Raw genomic sequence first — 23,932 nt, forward strand, 5'->3', positions numbered from 1 at the left:
CAGCATCATTTTATTAAACATTTTCTCATACATTATTCTTACCGCGGGTTTCATTTTCTCCCGTAGTCAACCACTACACTGAGAACTAGCCATTTTCATTCACACACTGAAAGGTTACCAACTCATAACATCTCAAGAACCGATTTGCTTTTCTCTGAAATGACCTATGCCTTGAATTTTTTTCTTGGCTCAAAATGACAGGTATTTCCATTCTGATAACTGTGTTTTCCTTTTTGGTTCACATTTATATATTCTGGATAACATCAGCAATCTGTTATTTAGTGATTCTGACTAAGAATTTTTGCAGTACATAATTAGAAAAATGTGTTGTACAATGTAAAATTATTGGATGGGCTGGGCACTGGTAACTTAAAATAGAAAAAAAACACATTATTACTTTCAAACACTTGCGTTTCATGGGGAGTACAACTTTTATTCATAAGCAGCACATAACAAGCATGTAAAGTCCATTCAGTGCAATTCTTAGTACAAAGTCAAATTTTAGCTTTCTGTTTTTCAGTGACTATTTTAACTATTCATGTCACACTTTTCAGTTTTCATTTTTTTGCCTATCATGTTAATCATTTATCTTAAAACTCCTCTGATGACCAACTGGCATGAGCCAGACAATGGAGACATACAGGAAACATTTTTTTCTGATGAAAGTAACAAACATTACTTCAAATAAGATGCATCAAAAACTAACACTCTGCATTGTATATGTAGGAGATACAACACAGCCACATTTGTATAGCAAAGTACTTCCATTAAAAGTAAAATATAAAAACCGTATTTCTGCATAACGCAGCTGTATCTAAATGATGATGTCACACAGTTCATGCCAGTCACAGCACTGAGGTAAAAGTGATACACTTCAGAAATCACTAAAACATTCAAAACTGTTGTTGCACAATAAACAAAATAATGAAATAAAAATAAAAGCAGTGAAATCAATACTTTAGGTATTTCTAATGGGGCAAGTTGTATACATGTTACTAGTGAACTTGTATCCACCACTGAAGCAGTACCCTAACATTAAACTGTGAAAATGTTTTAGCGAGTCATATAGGCATAATTTACTATCAGTTTTGCTGAAACTATGAACTACTAAACTCAGTAGTTGTCAGTATACTTGATTTCACATGGCAAATCTCCTATTATTGTATGCGTAGTGTTCTGTTAAGGCACCAGAGTGAATTTCAAGCTGTAAAGGAAACCCCAGTTCAAATGTAACATTTTCCCCAGATAAAAAGCCTGATATACAGTTTTGGTTTCATCCTAACCAAACAGGAACACTCCTTGTTTGATTACTGTGAAATATGCACAAATTAAACAACTAACAACATTTACATCCTTATGGAAGAAGTGTAATAAAAATATAACTCCATTAACAGTGATCTGTATCCTGTTTCTCTTCACACATTCTTACCGAGCTTTACAATATAATCATACAATAACATTATAAATTTATTCCAACACCATTTATATCAAGACTGATTTCTCACCACTGAAATTTCTTGTAGTACTAACTATAAAATCAATACTTTCTAACCAACAACGTGGACCAAGCGGCATGCATTTTCTGAACACAAGCTTGGACACACAGTATTCAGTTCCCATTAAAATGCTTAATAAAATATATATATTGTGTGTGATGTAAATATATTTGTATATTATATATATATATTATATTTATCTCATAGACATCTATCAGAAATCCATGCTATATTTCTGCACTAAAACAATTGAACTGTTTGGCGTAGTATATTTTAACATATATACATTTTTATTTTGAAGCTATTCACATAAACAAAATCCAACCTCAACATATCCAACATCAACTTTTAAAAAGTAAAGCTAGATATTCTATTGACAAAGTTATCTGTTAATTATGATTCACGAGTTTTAAAACAAAAATGTGGAAACAATATTACAGGCGAGAATTTTATCTACAGAATACAATGAAACAATAACATGCTTATTTTGTATCAGCTTCTTGCTGACAAATAGTCAGTGATCAATTACTAACAACATACATGAAAAAGTTTATACTACTTTTCAACAACATGAATTAATAACATGAACATTTATACTATGTTCAACACAGACCAATGCGCCCACTACACAAAGTGATTTAAGTTTTAACAAAGAGACGATTCCCCTTTATACACACATCTATACTAATATTTTGTACAAAATATCAGCTACACCAATTTGGTTTTGACTATATGGTAATAGCAGCACACACAGAGAGAGAGAGAAAGAAAGAAAGGAAAGGAAACTTAAAATTCACACCAGATTATTTTGATATTTGGGCAATAAGCTATATGTATTTACCAGTATTTACATGAAAGCATACACATACCATGGTTACACTTAAATCATGACATGATTACTTTAGGTGCTATCATAGTTGACTTTGAACATTACTATAAAAGGTTTATTTACTATTTGCTCAATTGTATTTGAATGCGTTCCTGCCAGCAGCAACGGCTTACACACATAGATAGATGCATAAAGTGTAGATATCTCTTGACACCAGTATTTCCGGCCTGCCGGTAAATAAGTTTTATGGAATATGTAAACAGAAACAGCAATAACAGTTGCTTTATATTTATGGAGGAAAAGAACATACTTTATACAATTGTTTGTCATTTATTCAAACATTTAATTAAAAATATCAAACAGCCAGAAAGAGAAAACAAAACATATATTTACGAATAATAAGAGTGAGTTCTTGTCAGAATCGATAAACACGGAGGAAACTATGGTAAAACCTAGCAAGTTTACATTCAGTGTCCTTGAGAAACCTTTCTTCATAAATTTTTTTAAACAAAGTAAACCCTTAGACAACTTTCTTTTATATTCATAATGGATACCGGTAATATCAAGGCACAGCTTTCTTGTCAATTAAGTTTGTGTACAGTTGCTCTGTCCACATGTGATAAAAGTGCTATAAGCCTTTTTTTTATTAACAATGTAACCAGGACACCAGTGGTTTCATAACAGAAATTTCTGTTAGTCTACTTCATGATTTGCTACTCACACTTGTACAGTGATTTAACAATCCTAATTTATTTGTTTTATTCACTCCCAGATGTCTTCAACATATGTATCAAACTGTCTATTTTCTCCTTCTGTATATTTGTTTCACTCTGAGAGTCTAATCAGTACCCTGTCTGTTCTATGTAAAGTGCTCAGTTTTGAACTAGCTTCCTCAGTGCATAACAATGTCACAATTAATCCTGTGTGTGCACGTGTGTGTTTGCTTCATGTGTAAATACATAAAAAGTTTGATATCATTTCATCTGAGTAAATGTTACTGGTTGGGCTTTCTCTTACAAAATCAAAGTTCTATTCGTATATATTGAATTAAAAATATATATATATTTCTGAGCATTCTAAAATCCTATACCCTGTCATCAGTTAAAACAATCACAAGTCTACACTATGATACTCTAAATTACAATAATATTATTCATGTACAGATGTGCTCATGTCTTGACTGTTCATTAACACCAGACATTAATGTACTTAGACAGTAAAATACATTGTCCCTGTATGAATTGATGCTACTTTAATGAATAAGATTTTGCATTTTTTTTAATGTGGAGGCTGGTGGTTAATAGCTGCCAGAACTGTGTTACTTATTTACCTCCTAGATAGCTTCTGCAGTTGGTGACAAAAGCTGCCTTCTTTAAAGGTCAGAAGCACATAAATTTCCAATTGCTCCATCATGTGAAAATGGTGATAGCTATGACACATGAAATAATTGCTGCCAAAAGTCATTTTGTTTCTTTTGACAAATGAAATTAGTCCATTCTTGTGGCCACCTCACCTCATACTGTAAACACTGAGATAATACATTAATTGCAACAGTTCAGCTGAATTACAATGAGTTTTCAACATATTCAGCAGTAACTATTGTGGTCACAATTGAGATGAAATAAGGTTCAACTTCCAGTTATGCATGTATAATTAAATGGAATTAAAAAAAGTTAAGCATTCCATCTCATGATATTAACATATTTGCTGTGTGAGTCTACTTTGTTTTAGGAACTGCATCAATATTGTGGACAAGGTGGCCATGTTAGACTTGTGTACCCAACTACACATCTGTGAACTTTGATAGTTTGTCTCTTAACAGCATGTTCTCTTTCTTCAGTCGGTCCAGCTCCTGTCGTAGGTTCATGTTCTGAAAAAGAAAATATAAAAATTAAAATCACAGTTAAAATGTAATAAGTGAAGTTTGCTGTCAATGACATTATAAATTTTTAATATATGACTCTCCTAATAAACTGAATGCTTGAGTTCCAAGAATATACGCTACAGTTATGCTGCTTTCATGATAAACAGCATGTATAGTTTCCTGTTATTCATTTATCAGATGTGATGTAGCTATTGTTATATTTTATCAGGAATTACTGGTAGCATTCAACCACTTTAATTGTATTAACACACAACAATAACATCAGCTACTGAGAATCAATTCTCTCATCACCAAGTTGTCAACATTTAGCTAATGTGGTTAAAGCATAAAAATCTATAAAAACACATTTGTGTCTTTCATAAAATGAAATAAAAAGATGTTGGACTACAGGTCTTCATCTTACTTTAAAACTTCCCAAGAACTGAGGACCCGAAACACAATATAATTTATGAAAATTTTATTTATAGACACTGCAGATGTGATGTTAAGAGCTTTTAGTTCTGACTATTGTCAACTTGATGATGAGAGCACTGTCTCCTGAAAAGTAGTGTTGAATTGTGTTAAGTACACTACATGAAGTTGATTGCTTCCAGTTATTACTGATAATGGAAGATTTGTTCTGATTACTACATTATACATAACAGTAACAAAATGATCAATGGTCTGACTATCTGCTACATTGCAGAAGCATTCCGTGTTAGACGGGCACATAAATAAAAACTGGAATGTCGTAGCTTAAGTTGTAAATGTTTGGTCTTATTCAGAGCACACAGACCTGTACATACACACAAATCTACACTCTCCCATCAAAGAAGGCCGACTGGATTTAATAGAACGAGTGGTTATCTTCAGTTACTTCTATTCTGACAACTATTTTGCAGTTGTGTATAGATGTGATTACAAGTTCCATTTATTAATTTCATCAAATGGAAGAATTTAACTGCTTTCAAATAATTTTAGATATCTTGCATATTAACTTGTCATGTCAGAAAAGCAGAACCTAGTATAGTCATTCTGCAAACCGAAGAGTGAATAGGCAAGTCCCCACTCTGTCTATCCAGCTGTGTCACAAAGAGCACCTACAACCTTTCCCACAAACTTACATAGACCATTCCAAGTGCACCTTTTGTATCAGTGGTGACACATTGTGCAGGCTCACTCAGGGAGTGTTTATTTTTTGCTTAACATGTTAAAACTACACAAAATATACCAGAAATGTGCATAAACAGAATCTACATAAATCACAGAATGCTGCACTGAAATTGATTCTTAGTCATCCTCTACAACAGGTATAGTGTTCTTCTGGGAAAGGCCACTACCCCTACCACAACTGCTGATTGCTCTTCAGTTTACAAACTGCATACATAACTCGAGATAAATGTGATATAACTTTTCAGTTATAGCTATGCTACAAGTATGAAATGTGTAACCTGTTTAAGTATACTTAAGCGCAGAAGCATATAATAATGCATGTGTGTTCACACTAGAACCTCTTATAGACAGCTCTTTAAACAGATGGGCATCTGACAAAAGTCTCACAGTATGTACACCAATAAGCCAAAACATTGTGGCCAGTGCACACCGCAATATTGGATGCTACCTGCTGGCGTTGTGGGCACATGACGCAGTAACAAAAGTATGTAAATGGAGTGACACAGACAGGGGTCACCCTAGCAAAGATTGCAAATGGGGAAATCCACTGAGGTAAGTGACTTTGTCAAAGGGCAGATTATTATTATTATTATGCAGAGTCTGTGAATGAGTATATTCCTTTATGAAGGTCTTGTCAACAGTCAATCAAAACAACAGTCACAATTCGAGGGACGAGGGACGAGACAGAGAGAGAGAGAGAGAGAGAGAGAGAGAGAGAGAGAGAGAGAGAGAGAGAGAGAGAGAGAGAGACTGACTTTGGACAAATAATGGTATGCATGAAAAAAAAATCTACTTCAGAAATCATGTAAGCTTTTATGATCCACCAACAAGCAAATAACTTACTGGGCATGACTGATAGTTCTATCCATGGTCTGCATGTTCTCAGAGGGGCTTGTAGGTAACGGAAATGTCAAGTTATAGGTCAGCTGATTTCACTGTTTTGGAACCTGCACATTATAGACTTGTAAAATGTTACTGAATTTACCTCAAAAATTAGTACAATATCCAAACTAGCAACTGAGAATGTTAGTGTCTTTGACACAATGTGACAAGATAGAAAGAGTGAAAGGCTGGAGTCCTACTTCACAAAAAATGAAAGATTGAAGAAGTGAGAATATGTAAAGTGTACGGAAACATACAGAGTTTGATTAAATGTAAGGGCAGGAGAAATGCCATAATGGTCATCATGTATCATGACTACGCATTTCTAGAGGAAAATTCTAAGAATGACATCATGCAAAAGCTAATTGTCATGGATAACAACCTGGATGTGGGAGGATAGGAGCTATTACCAGTTGCAAAGCACTCAAATGATCCACAGCAGCAAAAAAATACCACAAATTTTTTACCATTTATTGGGCACTGTAAGTTTCATTATATTTATGTATTTGTTCCATACAAAAATCACAGTAGCAAAAATTACAGAATGCAAGCATCCTCAGTCGGATGCCCACTTTGAAGACCAAAAGTTACTGTCTTATAGACAGGCAATTTTCCAGATTATTTACCAAGCACAACAAAGAAATGTCCAAAAAGAGGGTATGGAGTAACCATCATATGTAGATGTAGAAGATGAGGCTTTCAAAAACAAACATCATACTCATGTGGAAAATGTGAAGTCCCTTTGTGTGCAGCACCAAATTTTAAAATTTTCTACACTGAAAATGACATGAAATTTTGCTAACATAAAATGCACTTGCTTCTTTAATACATTCTACACTCCTGGAAATGGAAAAAAGAACACATTGACACCGGTGTGTCAGACCCACCATACTTGCTCCGGACACTGCGAGAGGGCTGTACAAGCAATGATCACACGCACGGCACAGCGGACACACCAGGAACCGCGGTGTTGGCCGTCGAATGGCGCTAGCTGCGCAGCATTTGTGCACCACCACAGTCAGTGTCAGCCAGTTTGCCGTGGCATACGGAGCTCCATCGCAGTCTTTACCACTGGTAGCATGCCGCGACAGCGTGGACGTGAACCGTATGTGCAGTTGACGGACTTTGAGCGAGGGCGTATAGTGGGCATGCAGGAGGCCGGGTGGACGTACCGCCGAATTGCTCAACACGTGGGGCGTGAGGTCTCCACAGTACATCGATGTTGTCGCCAGTGGTCGGCGGAAGGTACACGTGCCCGTCGACCTGGGACCGGACCGCAGCGACGCACGGATGCACGCCAAGACCGTAGGATCCTACGCAGTGCCGTAGGGGACCGCACCGTCACTTCCCAGCAAATTAGGGACACTGTTGCTCCTGGGGTATCAGCGAGGACCATTCGCAACCGTCTCCATGAAGCTGGGATACGGTCCCGCACACCGTTAGGCCGTCTTCCGCTCACGCCCCAACATCGTGCAGCCCGCCTCCAGTGGTGTCGCGACAGGCGTGAATGGAGGGACGAATGGAGACGTGTCGTCTTCAGCGATGAGAGTCGCTTCTGCCTTGGTGCCAATGATGGTCGTACGCGTGTTTGGCGCCGTGCAGGTGAGCGCCACAATCAGGACTGCATACGACCGAGGCACACAGGGCCAACACCCGGCATCATGGTGTGGGGAGCGATCTCCTACACTGGCCGTACACCACTGGTGATCGTCGAGGGGACACTGAATAGTGCACGGTACATCCAAACCGTCATCGAACCCATCGTTCTACCATTCCTAGACCGGCAAGGGAACTTGCTGTTCCAACAGGACAATGCACGTCCGCATGTATCCCGTGCCACCCAACGTGCTCTAGAAGGTGTAAGTCAACTACCCTGGCCAGCAAGATCTCCGGATCTGTCCCCCATTGAGCATGTTTGGGACTGGATGAAGCGTCGTCTCACGCGGTCTGCACGTCCAGCACGAACGCTGGTCCAACTGAGGCGCCAGGTGGAAATGGCATGGCAAGCCGTTCAACAGGACTACATCCAGCATCTCTACGATCGTCTCCATGGGAGAATAGCAGCCTGCATTGCTGCGAAAGGTGGATATACACTGTACTAGTGCCGACATTGTGCATGCTCTGTTGCCTGTGTCTATGTGCCTGTGGTTCTGTCAGTGTGATCATGTGATGTATCTGACCCCAGGAATGTGTCAATAAAGTTTCCCCTTCCTGGGACAATGAATTCACGATGTTCTTATTTCAATTTCCAGGAGTGTATTTCACCTTAATCCATTTAAATTTCAGTTCATACATTAAAATCCAAAAATGTGTTTTCATGAGTTAGCAAGGCATATGGTGTGTTATTGCCAGCCTACAGTAAGTGAGAACAACCCAATGAGGCACAGGTATATGCACATAAAGTACCCACTTAATCTTTCTGCTGGCTTCCAAAATTATCACCCATTTCTGGTATAGAGATGAGGCATCAGTAGTATTTGGATAACACTAATTGCATATTATTGGAACATCTTGAACTTACATAATATTAGTGACTGGACAAATTTTCACTCTCATGTGGAAGTCATATAGAAACATGGACAATGGAAGTCTGTAGGTGGAAATAATTTCCATGCACACAAAAATGGCTATTTTCCTATTTAAACATGTTAGACATTGTGAATGTATGTTCTTCTTACGTTATTGACATCTATTGTATTAAAGGCGTAACATAGAAGTACCAAAATTTACCACGAAGTATAATATACAGTTAATGTGTAAAAAATTGAGATATTTTTGTAACTGAATGTAATGTGGAAATCACATTCACATTCCAGCTGTATGTAAGTACTATAATACATTATAACACATGTCACTCAGTAACTTCCAACTGTTTCAGTTGGGTCTATGTAGTAATCATAGCACTATTTTTTATTTAAACAGTAATCTCCAACTCTGAGCACTAAAACATGTAACTGAATGTAAATCACCTGAAGGTTGGCACAAGCCCAAAACTGGTCACACATTTAAAATCATCTTTTATTGTGACTGGTAGTGGTTATTATTCTACACCTGATATTGTTTCATGTTGTGAGAAATTTGTAAAGCCAAGTTAAATGTGTTGATGGAGATACTGAGTTATAATAGTTACATTAGGACATGAGAATATCGAACAATAAAGACAAAAACAGTGGCTTTGATGAAGTTACAGTCATAATGATAGTAAGAGAAAGACAAGTGTCTTATATGAGACTGTCAGTGGACCGAGGTTGTCCAACACATTTTTCTGAATGTTTTGGTATAAGGGTCATATAGTCTCTGGTAGCTCACTACACAGTAATTACATAAATACAACTTGCTCAGTTAGTCAGCCCAGTTACATTTGTTCCTGTGATTACACTTTACCAAGAATGAAAAAGCCTGTAATATGTAATCATTAAAATGTAAAATGGCACAAAACACACAATGTAATTGAATAATCCTCAGACTGATGCAAAAATACTATGATGGGATTTCCATAACTATGAGAACAGCTTAGAATCATGCTGTTGCACCTCTCCTCCATTGTATTCAGTAAAACCATACACAATGTGCATATTTGACAACTCCTTACCAGTAAACTTATCCATATTACTGTCTGTCACTGTTAACATACAGCTTACAACCAGAAAAGTAAATCCAAGATGGAACTGAGCTGTAGTGTATGTAAGCTTGATGGCAAAGAGTAAAGTGGGCCTTATTACTGCCAGCAGCCAGTATTTTGAGTGAAAGAAACAAGTTTCTTTCTAAACAAGAAACCCAACACATGCTGACAATAATTCCACCATTGTGCAGATATTTTCCATGCCATACAGATACATTAAACAATTTTCATGAAAGCTATTATATTAACCATTCCGGATGTACGTAAATAGTCTCTCCTGTTCACCTTTATTTAAGATACTCAAATTTCATATTTTTCTATAAGCTGAGTGTTGATTACATCATTAGAAACATTACAGTGTTGCATCTTATGTAACTAACAACAGCTGAATAAATATGGATGTTGGCCTAAAAATACTTTCATCAATAAGATTTAAGAAGAGCTGCTGAGAGTGTTATTTAAAATTGAGGCCATTAGGGGCAGGGTACAAAGACTGGTCTGGAGATTCGGCACAGCTTTTTTGAAAGAACCATATGGCACTTGACCAACACAGATAATGCAAGGATGGGGATTTGTAGCCCTCTACTCCTGAATATGTATCCAGAGCCAAAACAACACTGCTATATGACTAGTTCACACTAAAGCATTCAAATATTCTGTTTACATGTTACAGTGAATTTATAATGTTTCTTGAGGTATACAGTACAGTGGAAGGAAAGGCTATTTTTCATTTCAGAGTTATATAATTCCTGACAGTCTTAACTTTTTCCTTAAACAATTTGGCATTATCTGCTGAATCTGAATGCTTTCATTTTATGTACATAGATTTTCTGAAATTTATTTTCAGCTTGCATACACAGCTAAGTAAACACTCACCTCCTTCTCTAAAAATCCTGCACGCAGTGCTATTTGATTTTCCTTGACACGCCTTGCATCACGAGACCTCTTCGCTGCCAAGTTATTTTTGCGGCGCCGTGCCCAGTACTTCTCATCCTTCATATCATCCGGAACAAACTGAAAGTTAAACAGAAAATTCTATAAAATACACAAAACTGATAGCTGCCAATGTAAGAGGTGTTTGTAAACAGAAATAAATAAGTGATTGCGTCTGTTCTTTTTAAAGAAACTTTTCAATTATAACATTGATTTTAAACTATCATTAGAATCTGGTAACTGTGTGGGCTATTTACAGGTGCTGTGCACCTACAGTTAGTGGTTGGCCTACAGAGCCTGTAAAAAGACGATTAGAAGAATAATGGAGGAAGCCCAAAGTGTGATGTGTTACAAGGATATCATTGACTGCACACTAATAAAGAAAAATTTTTATCATGTATGCAGAAGACCCCACTTATCAGACAAATTATAAAATGAGAGTATTTATCCAACCCACTGATATCAGTGGATATCTAGCATCTGAATATGCTCTTTTCAGAGGTATTCACTCCTCTTTACCCGAACTGTTTACTCCGGGGTTTCTTATAACAGTATACACATCCTGAAGGAACAAATTGTCAGTAGATATTACATAAAGAACTAGAAACATATGAAGATTGAAAGTAAGACCTATTATTAACTACTACTCCTTTCTCAGCGTCTATGTCATTCTATTTGGCACTTTATTTGCCAGTTTTGTCTGTTTGTTTTCTCCAAATGTACTGGTGCATCTATCTATAATGCACAATAAGAAAAGATTCTTATAGTGCTTTTTTATTTTGGAAAAAAGGTAAGAGATTAGTGTATAAAGCTCATGTGACACTGTTTTCTTCTTGTGTAGTGTTTCCGCGTATCTGCATCATCTGGCTGAGGCACAGAATAGAAAAGAGACAAGGACCTGCTGGCTCACCAAAAGTCTCATTTCAACTAATGGAACAAAACAAAACTCTGTTTAACTGCCAATTGTTAGAGACTTCATTACTATTGTACTTAGATGCATCTAGGGGCTAAGTTATAAAGTTTAACAATTTGCAACATTGTCCTACAAGGACTTTCCTGTTTCTCATTTGGTCTTAAAAATTAAGAGCATTCAAACAACAGTGCACAGTTTTGGCACAACGGAAAAGTAATTTGTTATTAAAAATGCACATATTTACAGGTACCTGCTTTCTGGACTTCTTGATCATCGGTTGTGGTTTCAGCTCTTCGTCCGAAAAGGCTCTCGTCCGAGGATCGAAATCACGACCAGATGACGCCAGGGACAGTGCTGAGGACAAAACTAAAAGTTTGAATTGCATAAAATATTAGTAACATGCTGATGCTTAACTTTTAAACAATAATATCTTAAACTAACAAACTAAAATTATGGAAGATAGTTATGTAAGTGACCAAATTGGCGACTGCCCTGTGTACCACGATTGTTTCTACAAATTTTCCATGATTTTGTATTTCCACATCACAAGCTTCAAAATGCTAATTACACCAAAATCTGAGTGTCATTGTTTTCATGTTTGCATTCCTTCTAAATGTAAGTGGTACCTCTGGCTTCAATTTCACTCTTCAGAGTATTTTGTGTTCCCTGAATACCCACGAATTCTAATGTAAAGTTCTTACTCTAGGTCAGCTTAGCAAAATGAAACAAACTACACACAATTGCACTTAACACACAGACAAATGTAACACAGCCATATCATCGCACATTGCTAATTTGTTGCATGTGATTAATCAAGCTCATATGGGAGATTTCTTGGTAGATTAAAACTGTGTGCAGGATGACTGAACTGTAAAGCGATTAAACAAACTAACTGACAGCACAACACAACAGTAACTACGTAATTGTCCTATATTCTTGTAGGACCCACATATTATTATTATTATTATTATTATTATTATTATTATTATTACTTGGTGGCTATGATCAGACACGAAACATTGCAAGTCTGCAATCATCCAATTTGTGTCAGTTGAGAGACGATTTACAAATAATAAAAATAGTGCACTCATTTTAACTTGGTTGATTTTACAAGGGGATGAAGGGGATGTAGGGGGGGGGGGAGGAAGTGGTGCAGAGGAAGCATAATCTGTAACAAGTGCCTATCCTCAGTGTGGATAGTTAGCTTTCTTTTATAAGAAGGAGTTGTAGGTAGTAGATGCGCACTATCATTGTATAAGAAAAGGTTCTTAGAAGTAAGCAGTAGAAGTCATCTCATCGACTCATTATTTCGTGATTTAATAAAACACCTACAAAAAATAAATATCACTTATTTCCATCATTTTTACAAATAAAAATGTTCAAAGGAAATTCTTTTTCATTCTAAAGCTTAGTCAGGTGCTAAAGTTGATGGGGACTGGGGGGGAGGGGGGGGGGGAGGAGGAGCAGATACTAGCTAATATCTGGTTACTGTTAGGGGTAACGGACTCAGAGAAGTTGGGAGCCAGAGATCAAGAGTTATTTAGGGTTGCTGTAAATAAGTTCTTAGCCCACCAGTGACACCATACTTTGAATATACGGTTCATCTTGGTCTCTTCAGAACTACTTGCCTTTTTTTCAAATATTTACTAGCATAGTGGGCCAGAGAAATTCATATAATAATGAAATAGGAGTAGTGTGCCAAATCGACTACTCGAAGTGCGTGGGCCTATCGTACCTTCATGTAAATCAGTAAACAACCACGACGCGAGTGCGACGTCTGTGATCTATAGATTGTGCGGAAACCTTTAAATTTCCGAGGGTGGTGCAGCTGCGCATGCCCACAGACGAGGGACTATGGCGGTGTCTAACATCGGAAGTTATAACCTATTCTGCTCGAGCTCGATCCTACTGTAGAATTATTTTGTGGTTTCGTGTCTTCTTAATCTTTATTATGTTGTTTGCTTTGTTTTCGTGGCACGCTTAAAAGTTAATTCCTACTAGCGTTTCCTAAAAGAGAGGTGAATATCTGAAGCAAAAAGTTATTTGCATTTCACAAAGAAAAAACTTACATTACACAAAAATAAGAACGTAAATAAATAAAATATTTTAACGAAAATTATTGCAAAAGTTAAAAAGTATGAAAGATTGGACGAGAGAAATAATTTTCGTTGTTATTTGCCACTTTGCGAGAAAACAAGATACAAAGGATACAGCAAAAAGGCGCTATTTACTGCGGTCTACGTATTGTCTGACGTGTTTGCAAGTATATATTTTCTTGAGCAAATAAATGTATATGTTCTGAAATGTTTGGATGACGCTTTTCCTATTCTTTCAGTTCTCAGGAGTGAGAGCAATTTACCACACGACCTATGACAAGAATTTCCACTACGAATTCCACTTCGGTCATTAATAAACTATATCGTTATTGATTGTTCCTAGATTTTGTAACTATAGTCCCTCATAACCTCACTTTCTCACTGTCAGTACGGGAATAAAACGGCGGGGGTGGTGCAGTAGACGGAACACGACTGACCGTGTAAAAGGGGCACAAGAAAATCAGCGTTATGAAGTCTCAAATCTCATCACCATTTCACGTTCAGGTTCGGGTCCACAGCTCCTGTGATAGGACCTCACCACCTCCGATTTAACTGGAGGTTATTTATCAAAGTTAAACTCTGTAAAGTTATCTGAACTGAAGATATGTAGGCTACATCCAGGTCTACCGTCAATTCCGATCCCAAGTCTCCGTGCGGTGTGCAGTGCAAGTGACAATCGGTGACAGAAAAAGCACAGCTGAAACCTGGCCTGAAGGTTGTCTACTTTCTTCACTACTTTATCAATGGCCCTGTCATGCTCTTTATTGTCGTCATCCGAAAACTTAGGAAGATTTCTGGAGGGAATTGCACAGTTTATCGTCACATAACAAGAGTCTCTCGCAAGGCAAAAGGCCCTCCGAAACTGCAGTTTTCGTAGGGTTTATATCTCAGATACGACTTCACAAGTGAAGCCTGTTTTACACAGGCGACTTTCTGTTGGAAATCGACTTACTCGTTGTGGATGCGCGTCGCATATTTATGTGTAAATCACATTGCGAGTGGGACACTGGCTTCGATGGACTGTACCGAGAGTACGCTGGAGACACTGCGCATGCACAGGAACAGGGGACCATGACGTCGTCTCCCAAAATCATAAGTTAAACTAATTTCACATCTCACTGTTGTTATAGTAATGGAACTGTGCTTTTGTGTCTTCTTAATGATTATGTCTGTTGTTTGCTTTGTTTTTCGTGACAAACAGCAAACCCTGCACAAGCGCCTGATATTTTTCCTATTACTGTTCTCACATAAGGGACAGAGAAAATATCTCAGGCAAAACAGTATTTATGTTTTACAATACCTGGACAGAGAAAGGCATACACTATGCATACCTAACAACGTAAATAGGTAAATGTTTCAATGAAAATTTTTTCAACTGTGGAAAATACAAATCTAACAAGAAAAATAATTTTCTATGTTATTTGGCATTTTGAAAGAGAAAAAAGCTACAGAGGATAAAGTAAAAAAGCGCTACATACTGCCTTCTCAATATGTTTTGACGTGTTTGTAAGTATATGTTTTCTCGAGCAGATACACGATGTTCCGAAGTTTTTGGACGACACGCTTCTTATTCGCTCATTTCTCAGTAGCATGGAGTATTTACCATACGAAATTTGTCAAGAACATCCACGAGTGTGCATCTTCATAGTTTCGCGGCGCAAAGATTGTTCCACAAAATTTCGGGCGTGCAGCCGCATAAATTCTACTTCTTCTAATATTTCGGCTGTATACCGTTCAGCTGTGAAGAATTTATGCGGCTGCACACCCAAAATTTTATGGAACAATCCAGTATGAGTTTTGTTTTTGTCTTTAATAAACGCTATGATCATTTTTCCTACACTGTTATATTTAGATACTTTCCTAAAAAGGACGGTACCTCATAAACTCACTTTCACTGTTCAGGTGCCAAACCGCACAGCATACAGCTCTCTCAAAACATGCAAAATTTTTATTCAAGGTGTCCTGCAGCCTGTATAAATTTAGTGAATGACATTGTCTGTATACACACAGAAAAGGCTGCTTGTTTTATTGTTTACTTTTATTTTACCTGGACCGGTATCTGGCTACATGCCCCATGTTCGGCGGTCGTATATATGTATGCCTTAACAGAATTTTTGTAGTTTTTTTAAAAATTTGATTTTACTTTTCAACCGGTTTTTAGCACATCCTCGTTGTGTTGTGGATGAGACGACCGGCTTTACATTGCCCACTCGTAACAACCGACTCTCACAAGGCGAATACGATAGATGCCAAAACCCTATTTTCCAGAAACTTCTTTCAGTGGAAGAGGGGCAAAAAGAAAAACGATCAAGTGTCTCAGCTTACTCATGGATACTCGACCGTTTCTGAGAAAATGACAGTCAAAATTTTTGAGACATTTTATATGCCTTTCAGCGCGTAAGTAGCTTTGTTGAAACTTTGGCACAGTTGGTAGCATGGCGGCTTCATAATTTTGCGCCCCGTGTTCGAAACCCAATTATTGTTTTCATTTTATTTTTTTCTTCCTCATTTCATGTCCGTAGAAGGCTACTGCACGAATGTTTCCTAGCAAATTAGGGGATACAAGGGCGTCGTATTAATTGTAAAATTTCAACTGGGTCTCACAATAAGTGTCATACATTTATTATATTATACAGGGTGTTACAAAAAGGTACGGCCAAACTTTCAGGAAACATTCCTCACACACAAATAAAGAAAGAAACGCTTAATTTCCATGTTAGAGCTCATTTTAGTTTCGTCAGTATGTACGCTCAATGAAGCACGTTATCATGATTTCATACGGGATACTCTACCAGTGCTGCTAGAACATGTACCTTTACAAGTACGACACAACATGTGGTTCATGCACGATGGAGCTCCTGCACATTTCAGTCGAAGTGTTCGTACGCTTCTCAACAACAGATTCGGTGACCCATGGATTGGTAGAGGCGGACCAATTCCATGGCCTCCACGCTCTCCTCAACCCTCTTGACTTTCATTTATGGGGGCATTTGAAAGCTCTTGTCTACGCAACCCCGGTACCAAATGTAGAGACTCTTCGTGCTCGTATCGTGGACGGCTGTGATACAATACGCCATTCTCCAGGGCTGCATCAGCGCATCAGGGATTTCATGCAACGGAGGGTGGATGCATGTATCCTCGCTAACGGAGGAGATTTTGAACATTTCCTGTAACAAAGTGTTTGAAGTCACGCTGGTACGTTCTGTTGCTGTGTGTTTCCATTCCATGATTAATGTGATTTTAAGAGAAGCAATAAAATTAGCTCTAACATGGAAAGTAAGCGTTTCCGGACACATGTCCACATAAGATATTTTCTTTCTTTGTGTGTGAGGAATGTTTCCTGAAAGTTTGGCCGTACCTTTTTGTAACACCCTGTATATGTGTGTATGGCCCCTTCATGGCTGTTCGCTTTTGAGAACTAATTTGGGTATGATGTGTTTCCCTTACTCACACCATCATCAAGAAGGCAAAACCAGCTGCGCAGATCAGAATCGATTGAATACAAGCTTCATAGTGCTCTGCTAGTGCCGCAGAGACTGGCAGGAACGGCGGTTATATTAGTCACCGGGCTATTGGCTGATGTTGTCTCACAGCCTTCTCTGCTCTTGTGTTCTTCATCTTCGTGCCGGCGCTTGTCGATAGGCCGGAACACAGTCCATTCCGCCGGCCGAAGTGGCTGTGCGGTTCTAGGCGCTGCAGTCTGGAACCGCGAGACCGCTACGGTCGCAGGTTCGAATCCTGCCTCGGGCATGGATGTGTGTGGTGTCCTTGGGTTAGTTAAGTTTAACTAGTTCTAAGTTCTAGGGGACTAATGACCTCAGAAGTTGAGTCCCATAGTGCTCAGAGCCATTTGAACTATTTTGAACCACAGTCCATTCCATGTAAACACAGCCAGCTTTCAAGGTGCCTTGTTGACAACTCGAGTCCATGGCTTCGTGGGGTCTGCGCCACAATCGAACCGTACTTTCAGGTCTCACCAACTGCAGTCGGGTCTCATCTGACCGGGCCACGAAATTCCAAGCGGCTTGTGTCGAACCGATATGGTCAGGAGCCCAGGAGAGGCGCTGTAGGCGATGTCGTGCTGTTAGCAAAGGCACCCGCGTCGGTCGTCTGCTGCCATAGCCCGCCAACACAAACTTTCGCCACACTGTCCTAGCGGATACGTTCGTCATACGTCCCTCATTGATTTCTGCAGTTATTTCACGCAGTGTTGCCTGTTGGCGCTGACAGCTGTACGCAAACGCCGCTGCTGTCGGTCGTTAAGTGTGAAGGCCGTCGGGCACTGCATTGTCCGTGGTGAGAGGTAATGCCTTAAATTCGGTGTTCCCGGCACACTCTTGACACTGTGGCTCTTGGAATATTGAATTCCGTAACTATTTCCGAAACAGAATGTCCCACGCATCTAGCTCCAGCTACCACTCCGCGTTCAAAGTCTATCGATTCCCGTCGTGCGACTGTCATCACGTTGGAAACCTTATCACATCAATCACCTGAGTACAAACGGCAGCTCCGCTTTTTTTTTTTCCTTTACTGTTATTTTGACACCTTATACAAAGGTAGGCCGGCAGCGGCAATACTACGACGCTATTCGGCCACAGATAATACATTTATTACAAGTGGAGACATCGAAAAACGAAACAACATGGTGGATAGACAACAGTAGACACACAAATTTAAGAATACATGAAGTCGTTCCCAAGTGCAGCGTCCAAAGAAAGACGTGCAGCACTCGGGGACTAATAGACGACAGAAACGGCACACGTTAACGAAGGAGCACAAATGACGAAACACTGAATCACTAACATGATGGCACACACAAAACACTGGCGACGATCTCCAGTGTGCGAATGTTCACTTTACGTGTACGAGGCCGGGGACCTGCGAAAGGGGAAAAATGTGGGGGAGGAGGGAGAGGGGAGGGTGTAGATGCCAGTGGCAGAGAAGATGGGAGGGGGGAGGATAGAAAGTAGGGGGTAGGGGAAGCCCGGGGGGAGGAAGGGAGGAGGGAGAGAGGGTGCCCTAAGGAAGAAACACAGGGTGTGGAAGGGGAGGATCAAAGTTGGTAGGAGGGGTAGATGGAGGGGATGAGGGCTTCATCAGGGAGGGGGAGTTGGTGGAAGCCACCTTGGGCGAGGGTATGGAGAGTGGAGAGATGGAGACAAGGTGGGACGTGGGAATAAAGGCGCGGCAGTGGACCGGGGTGGGAAAGGATGGGAGAGACAAGCGGGTGAGGGGGGATCAAGTTTATGGGAGGTGTAGAGGATCTGTATCCGTTCGAGGAAAAGGAGGAGGTGCGGGAATGGAATAAGGTCATACAGGATCCGCATGGGGGAGGGGAGACGGATGCGATAGGCGAGGCGGACGCATGGCGTTCTAGGATTTGAAGGGATTTGTAAAAGGTTGGAGGGGTGGAGATCCATGAAGGGTGGGCGTAAAAGAGGATAGGGCGGATGAGGGATTTATAGGTGTGGAGCATGGTGGAGGGGTCCAGACCCGCAGCTCCGCCAATGCACTGCCCTTTTATATTTTGCGTACGCGATTCTACCGCCATCTGTAAATGTGCTTGTCGCTATCCCATGACTTTGGTTCATTCACTCACAAGGGGAAGGCCTCAGACACGGCCCACCGATTCGGCTCAGATTTGGCATGTCGCTTGTGTAGAACCTAAAACGAAGGAATCTAAGATATTTTGGGTCAACACCCCCACGTTTTTGAGAAAACCACCCCTAAAGGTTATGACGAGCAATCGACTCAAAATTGGCGGGATCGATAGATAATTGTAAATAGAGCATTTTTCACCGTCAGGTATGGGGTCCGAAAACGCATACTTTTCCAGAAATCGAGGTAAGAAACTTTACAACTGCGGCTTCTGTACTCACATGGTAAGAGCTTTTCGCCGACAGCACCGATAGCGCAACGGCCAAAGTAACTGGCAGGGAATGGGAGAACCTGGGTTCGAAACTCGAAGGAACCTAGTGGATGTTGTTCTTTCCGTTTGCATTTTTCCGTATCTCAATTGATAGGGACAGGAGGGTTATAAGCCAACCGCGCGTCGCTTGTTTACAGCGAGGCACGGGACAGAATTCACGCGGGGAGAGTTATGTTGTCCTGGTTGCCTCTTCGTCATATCCTAGTTGTGAACCTGGAAGAGTGAAGGTGTCCAGCACGAGCCTTATAGAAGTCAATCGGAAAGAGTGTAGTGATTTTTCCATCGTTAATGTGCATCATGAAATACGTTTTGTGAATGAATACAGTGTTCTTCCGTAAGTAACATGACGAGTACTGTATGTAGTTTGAAGTAATTAGCTCGTCTGTTTATGCCGTAGTAACTATTTATTGTTTGTTGTGTCACATATTTCAGGTGCATAATCTGAATAATGGAGGATGTACACCCTTCGACAAGCGCTGTACCATGTGGGTACAGAGGCGGCAGTTGTAAAAGTTTCTTTCCTCGATTTCTGGAAATGTTTGCGTTTGCAGACCCCATACCTGATGATGAAAATGCTCTGTTTACAATTATCCATCGATCCCTCCAATTTTGAGTCGACTGCTCGTCATAACGTTTAGGGGTGATTTTCTCAAAATTGTGGGGGTGTTGACCCAAAATATCATTGAGTCCTTCGTTTTAGGCTGTACACAAGCGACCTGCCAAATTTGAGCCGAATCGGTGGGCCGTGTCTGAGGCCTTCCCCTTGTCAGTGTAGTAGTGGCACAAGAAAGTCGCTCGTGTGATGCCAGTTTAAAAGAAAGTGTATAGGCCCCGTGAGGTGGGCTAGATAGCAGCAGAGTAGCAGAGTGCGGTGCTTACTTGAGTCGGCCGGCGACGGCGGGTTGAGCGGCTCGGTGTCGGGCGTGCGCGGCTCGCAGGGGCTGGGCGAGCGCTCGCGCTTCGCCACCAAGTCGAGCGTGGGCGCGGGCCCCGGGCCGGGCGCCACGGCGACGGCGACGACGGGCGCGGCCGCGGGGTGCGCGTGCTGGTGGGGGTGGGGGTGCGGGTGCGCCAGCGGGTGCTGCGGCGCGTGGTGCGGCGCGGGCGTCGCGGCGGGCGGCGCCGGCAGCGCCTGCTGCGGCGGCTGCGCCTGCTGCTGCGCCTGCGACTGCTGCTGCTGCTGCTGCGCCTGCTTCAGGTGCTGCGTGCCCGGCAGGCCCTCCACCGGGATGCCGTTCTCCGACAGGAACTCGTCCAGGTCCACGTACTGCCGACACCGCACCGTCCACACTCGTCAAACACCTACTCAGGCTATCAACTGCTATATTAGCTCTTTCCTACAGGATAACAATTATTGAACTACACTACTGGCCATTAAAGTTGCTACACCAAGAAGAAATGACACGATAAACGGGTATTCATTGGACAAATATATTATACTACAACCGACACGTTATTACATTTTCACGCAATTTGGGTGCATAGACCCTGAGAAATCAGTACCCAGATCAACCACCTCTGGCCGTAATAACGGCCTTGATACGCCTTGGCATTGAGTTAATCAGAGCTTGGATGGCGTACTGCCCATGCAGCTTCAACACGATAACACATTTCATCAAGAGTAGTGACTGGCATATTGTGACGAGCCAGTTGCTCGGCCGCCATTGACCAGGCGTTTTCAGTTGGTGAGAGATATGAAAAATGTGCTGGCCAGGGCAGCAGTCGAACATTTTCTCTATCCAGAAAGGCCCGTACAGAACCTGCAGCATGCGGTCGTGCATTATCCTGCTGAAATGTAGGGTTTCGCAGGGATCGAATGAAGGTAGAGCCACGGGTCGTAACACATCTGAAATGTAACGTCCACTGTTCAAAGTGCCGTCAATGCGAACAAGAGATGACCCAGACGTGTAACCAACGGCACCCCATACCATCACGCCGGGTGATATGCCAGTGTGGCGATGACGAATACACGCTTCCAATGTGCGTTCACCGCGATGTCGCCAAACACGGATGCGACCATCATGATGCTGTAAACAGAACCTGGATTCATCCGAAAAAATGACGTTTTGCCATTCGTGCACCCAGCTTCGTCGTTGAGTACACCATCGCAGGCGCTCCTGTCTGCGATGCAGCGTCAACGGTAACCGCAGCCATCGTCTTCGAGCTGATGGTCCACGCTGCTGCAAACTTCGTCGAACTGTTCGTGCAGATGGTTGTTGTCTTGCAAACGTCCCCATCTGTTGACGCAGGGATCGAGACGAGGCTGCACGATCCGTTACAGCCATGCGGATAAGATGCCTGTCATCTCGACTACTAGTGATACGAGGCCGTTGGCATCCAGAACGGCGTTCCGTATTACCCTCCTGAAAAATGGCTCTGAGCACTATGGGACTCAACATCTTAGGTCATAAGTCCTCTAGAACTTAGAACTAACTACTTAAACCTAACTAACCTAAGGACATCACACACACCCATGCTCGAAGCAGGATTCGAACCTGCGACCGTAGCAGTCCCGCGGTTCCGGACTGCAGCGCCAGAACCGCACGGCCACCGCGGCCGGCTTACCCTCCTGAACCCACCGATTCCATATTCTGCCAACAGTCATTGGATCTCGACCAACGCGAGCAGCAATGTCGCGATACGATAAACCGCAATCGGGATAGGCTACAATCCGACCTTTATCAAAGTCGGAAACTTGACGGTACGCATTTCTCCTCCTTACACGAGGCATCACAACAACGTTTCACCAGGCAACGCCGGTCAACTGCTGTTTGTGTATGAGAAATCGGTTGGAAGCTTTTCCTCATGTCAGCATGTTGTAGGTGCCCCCACCGGCGCCAACCTTGTGTGAATGCTCTGAAAAGCTTATCATTTGCATATCACAGCATCTTCTTCCTGGCGGTTAAATTTCGCCTCTGTAGCACGTCATCTTCGTGGTGTAGCAATTTTAATGGCCAGTAGAGTATATAAAAAAACATGTAAATTAGTTGCAAACTACGGCGTGCACACAGTTTATCCAACATGTAAACGTCACTGCAGATATTCGGATTTAGGTTATGACGTTTGATGTGCCTCAATTAATAAAATATTCCGGGCAATTTTGTCGTGGTCTAAGGGATTTCCCTTTAAAACCCAACGTTTCGTCCCCATCTGCAGAGGACGTTTTCAAGGTGGATCGTAGCTTTGTTGAACGCCCGATTCTGTAGCGAGGTAGGGTGTGAACCAGACATTCAACAACGCTACGATCCCCCTTGAAAATGCCCTTCGCAGATGTGGACGAAACGTCGGCTTTTGAAGTCAAATCTCATACACCACGGCCTAATTGCCCGAAATATTTTATTTGAGAATTCCTGTCGTGAAAGTTTACACTTTACAAAAAGCTTGATATGTCTTTGATCACTGGCGATAATGTGGAGCACAAGAATAGCGAAATTCTGCTTGACCTGCTCAAGCGTCGGAACATCAATGCTGTCGCTGACCTCCTGAATGGCTGCCTTAGCTCAGCAATGGTTTTCGGGTTACTGCTGTACGCCTTGTCTCTAATATAGCCCCACAAAAAGTAGTCGCATGTGTTCCAATCCGGAGAATATGGCAGCCAATCGAAGTCCATGCCAGTGGCCTCTGGGTATCCCAGAGCCAGAACGCGGTCCCCAAAATGCTCCTCCAGGACATCAAACACTCTCCTGCACTTCGATGGGGTGAGCTCCATCTTGCATGAACCACATCTTGTCGAAATCAGGGTCACTTTGGATAATGGGGATGAAATCATCTTCCAAAACTTTCACGTACCGCATGGTAGTCACCATACGATCGAGGAATAACGCACCGAATATTCCGTGACTGGACATTGCACACCACAGAGCCACCCATTGAGGATGAAGAGACTTCTCGATCGCGAAATGCGGAATCTCTGTCCCCCAAGTGCGCCAGTTTGGCTTATTGACGAACCTATCAAAATGAAAATGGGCTTCGTCGCTAAACCAAACGATATTCACATACTAATTCCCATCATACCCCGCGGCCAACCGTGCAGTTTGAACGTCCTAACGCAAATCTTTCAAAAGTTATGACGATTTTATTTCATACAATTCAATAATTGTGACCCTGTAGTTGTCTACAGTCTGGTTAAATGTCAATCGTAACGATGCATCACGATGCCTTGACCACTTTTATTGCATTTTATGTAGTGATGTAA

At 41.2% G+C, this 23,932-nt stretch overlaps 1 protein-coding gene across 1 annotated transcript in view; it reads right to left on the minus strand.

The window, feature by feature from the left end:
- Window positions 1–412: 412 nt before the first annotated feature.
- Window positions 413–23,932, minus strand: part of LOC126482280 (thyrotroph embryonic factor-like) — a 629,041-nt gene continuing 605,521 nt past the window's right edge. Inside the window, exons 3-7 of the mRNA XM_050106266.1 lie at window positions 20,889–21,004; window positions 20,617–20,753; window positions 11,963–12,066; window positions 10,743–10,880; window positions 413–4,195 (exon numbers count right to left, since the gene is read on the minus strand). Coding sequence (XP_049962223.1) covers window positions 4,109–4,195; window positions 10,743–10,880; window positions 11,963–12,066; window positions 20,617–20,753; window positions 20,889–21,004 — 582 coding nt within the window. The 3' untranslated portion in view covers window positions 413–4,108. The remainder of the gene's footprint in view (window positions 4,196–10,742; window positions 10,881–11,962; window positions 12,067–20,616; window positions 20,754–20,888; window positions 21,005–23,932) is intronic.

This window comes from Schistocerca serialis, chromosome 5 (genome assembly GCF_023864345.2).
Source record: "Schistocerca serialis cubense isolate TAMUIC-IGC-003099 chromosome 5, iqSchSeri2.2, whole genome shotgun sequence".
NCBI lineage: Eukaryota > Metazoa > Arthropoda > Insecta > Orthoptera > Acrididae > Schistocerca > Schistocerca serialis.